Genomic DNA, 2489 nt, shown 5'->3' with positions numbered 1-2489 from the left:
GCCGTGCAGGGGCCACCCCTACGACTCCCCCGCCCGCCCCGCTCCAAAAAAAAAAAAAAAAAATGGGCGGCAGCCTATGGGGGGGCTTGAAGTCCCATGACGTCGGTGGGAGCCGGCTGGGTGTGTTGCCTAGAGACCCTGGCAGGGTCAGCGTTCTGTCCCCTCCCCCCGGCCCGCTCCGGCGTCTATATAGGGCGAGGGATCGCCGGGTACAGAGTTTCAGCAGTCCGCTTGCTGTACCCTCAGCTCCGGAGAAGTGGGTTTTTTTGGGGGGGCGGGGGGAGGGAAGAGGGAAAAAAAGAGGAGAGGCTTTTAAAAGCAGTTTTGTTTTGTTTTTTACCCCGGACTCCAAAGAATCCCAAAGCTTTTAACCCCGTTACCCGGTCTCTCCACCCCTTCCACAAACTTTTTCTTCTCCCTCCCACCCTTACCCCTCGCCCGCCAGCCGTCGTGGCTCATCCCAAGCCCTGCTGGACAGCGGGGTCCTTGGGTTCCTCCTGCATCTGCGACTCTCACAGGACCTAGAAACATGTCGACCACACTTTTGTCTGCCTTCTATGACATCGACTTCTTTTGCAAGGTAGGCAAAAGAGCAGGGAGGGAGCCCTTTCAGTTCGGAAACTTTCTCGTCCTATTTTTGGGGAGGAGGTGGCGGGTTGGGGGTGATCTACCCCACCTAGGTTTTCCCTGTTGGGTCAGTTCTCGGAGTTTGGAAAGTGTTTTAGTTGCCGGGAGGGGAAGGGGGGGCGGGGACGGAGAAGGAAGGCGAGGCATGACTGCGCCCTGAGCTTGTGCATTCTGCGCCGGCCCGGGACCGGCTTGACTCGCCTTGTGTTTACAGGGGCAGTGTTTGCACAGCCCCGGCTGCTCCTCCGCCTCTGCTCCCGGGGTGGGGGGTGGGGGTGGAAGGAAGGGGAACCGGAGGAGTTTACAAAGGGGCGAGAAAGGCTCAGGAAATGGAGCTGCTGTGATGGGCCATGCTTGAAGCTAAGAGCGGGGAAGGGTGGGGGCGGGAGAATCAATGCAAACTTTTTTATTTTCATTTTGTTTCTGTACGGGTGGGGGGACAATAAGTTGAAAGTTGGAGGAAAAAAAAGCCCCACAGACCTGAAGTCTCGAAGTTCTTCTGCAAATCCCCTCTCCTCCTCTTCCCCTATCATCCCCCTCGAAACTGTCTTCCTCCATGCCTCCTCCCGTTTTTTCATCTCCCCCTACTGCCCTCCCTTTAGCAGACGGAGAAATCCCTGACCAACCTCAACTTGAACAGCATGCTGGACAAGAAGGCCGTGGGGACGCCCGTGACCACCTCCCCCAGCTCCAGCTTCACGCCGGGATTTCTCCGGAGGCACTCCACCAGCAACCTGCAGGCCCTTGCGCACCCTAACCCGAGCCCGGCCACCGTTCCCGGCAACTGCTCTCCCAAGTTCACTGGCATTAACAGCTGCAGCAGCTCGGGCGGCTCGAGCTCCTACAGTAACCTCAAGGAGCCGTCGGGGGGAGGCGGCAGTGCTGGCACCACGGCCCTACTGAACAAGGAGAATAAGTTCCGGGACCGCTCTTTCAGCGAGAACGGCGACCGCAGCCAGCACCTCATGCAGCTGCAGCAGCAGCAGCAGCAGAAGTCGGGTGGCGGCTCCCAGATTAACTCCACGCGTTACAAGACGGAGCTGTGCCGCCCCTTCGAGGAGAGCGGCACCTGCAAGTATGGGGAGAAATGTCAGTTCGCCCACGGCTTCCACGAACTGCGGAGCCTGACCCGGCACCCCAAGTACAAGACGGAGCTGTGCCGCACCTTCCACACCATTGGCTTCTGCCCCTACGGGCCCCGCTGCCACTTCATCCACAACGCGGAGGAGCGCCGCCCCTCACCTTCCGGGGGCGCGGGGGGCAGTGGAGGGGACCTCCGTGCTTTCAGCCCCCGAGAGGCCCTGCACTTGGGCTTCGCGGCGCACCCCCGGGAGCCAAGGCCCAAGCTGCACCACAGCCTCAGCTTCTCCGGCTTCTCCTCGGCGCACCACCAGCACCCCGGCGGCCTGGAGTCGCCCCTCCTCGAGAGCCCCACGTCCAGGACCCCGCCACCGGCCTCGTCCTGCTCCTCCTCCACCTCCTCTTCCTCATCGTCGTGCTCCTCCTCCGCCTCCTCATCGTCGTGCTCCTCCTCCACGTCCTCCTCGTCCTCCTCTTCGGCCGCCGCCCCCTCCTGCTGTTCCCCGACGGCCGCGGCAGCTGCGGCTGCGGCAGCACTGCTGTACGGCGCGGGCGGAGGGGGTGAGGACTTGCTCTCCCCGGCCCCGTGCGCCGCCTGCGCCAACAACGCCTTCGCCCCCTTCTCGGGCCAGGAGCTCAGTAACCTTATCACGCCCCTCGCCATTCACACTCACAACTTCGCCGTGGCCGCCGCCTATTACCGCAGCCAGCAGCAGCAGCAGCAGCACCCGCCCACCGCGCCCCACCCGACGGCCGCCGCCGCCGCTGCTGCTGCTGCGGCT

The 2489-nt window shown here is 62.6% G+C and overlaps 1 protein-coding gene across 1 annotated transcript; it reads left to right on the top strand.

Moving 5' to 3' along the window:
* Positions 1-45: 45 nt before the first annotated feature.
* Positions 46-2483, top strand: ZFP36L2 (ZFP36 ring finger protein like 2; the record flags this gene model as incomplete). Its single annotated transcript, XM_044684090.1, has 2 exons — positions 46-580; positions 1230-2483. Coding segments are annotated over exons 1-2 (1305 nt in total), but the record flags the coding sequence as incomplete, so codon positions are not given.
* Between the last annotated feature and the right edge of the window lie 6 nt (positions 2484-2489).

This window comes from Gracilinanus agilis, unplaced genomic scaffold, assembly GCF_016433145.1.
Source record: "Gracilinanus agilis isolate LMUSP501 unplaced genomic scaffold, AgileGrace unplaced_scaffold41814, whole genome shotgun sequence".
NCBI classification, from domain to species: Eukaryota; Metazoa; Chordata; class Mammalia; order Didelphimorphia; family Didelphidae; genus Gracilinanus; species Gracilinanus agilis.
The sequence above is the reverse complement of the archived record's forward strand: the minus strand, read 5'-3'. Positions and strand labels throughout refer to the sequence as shown.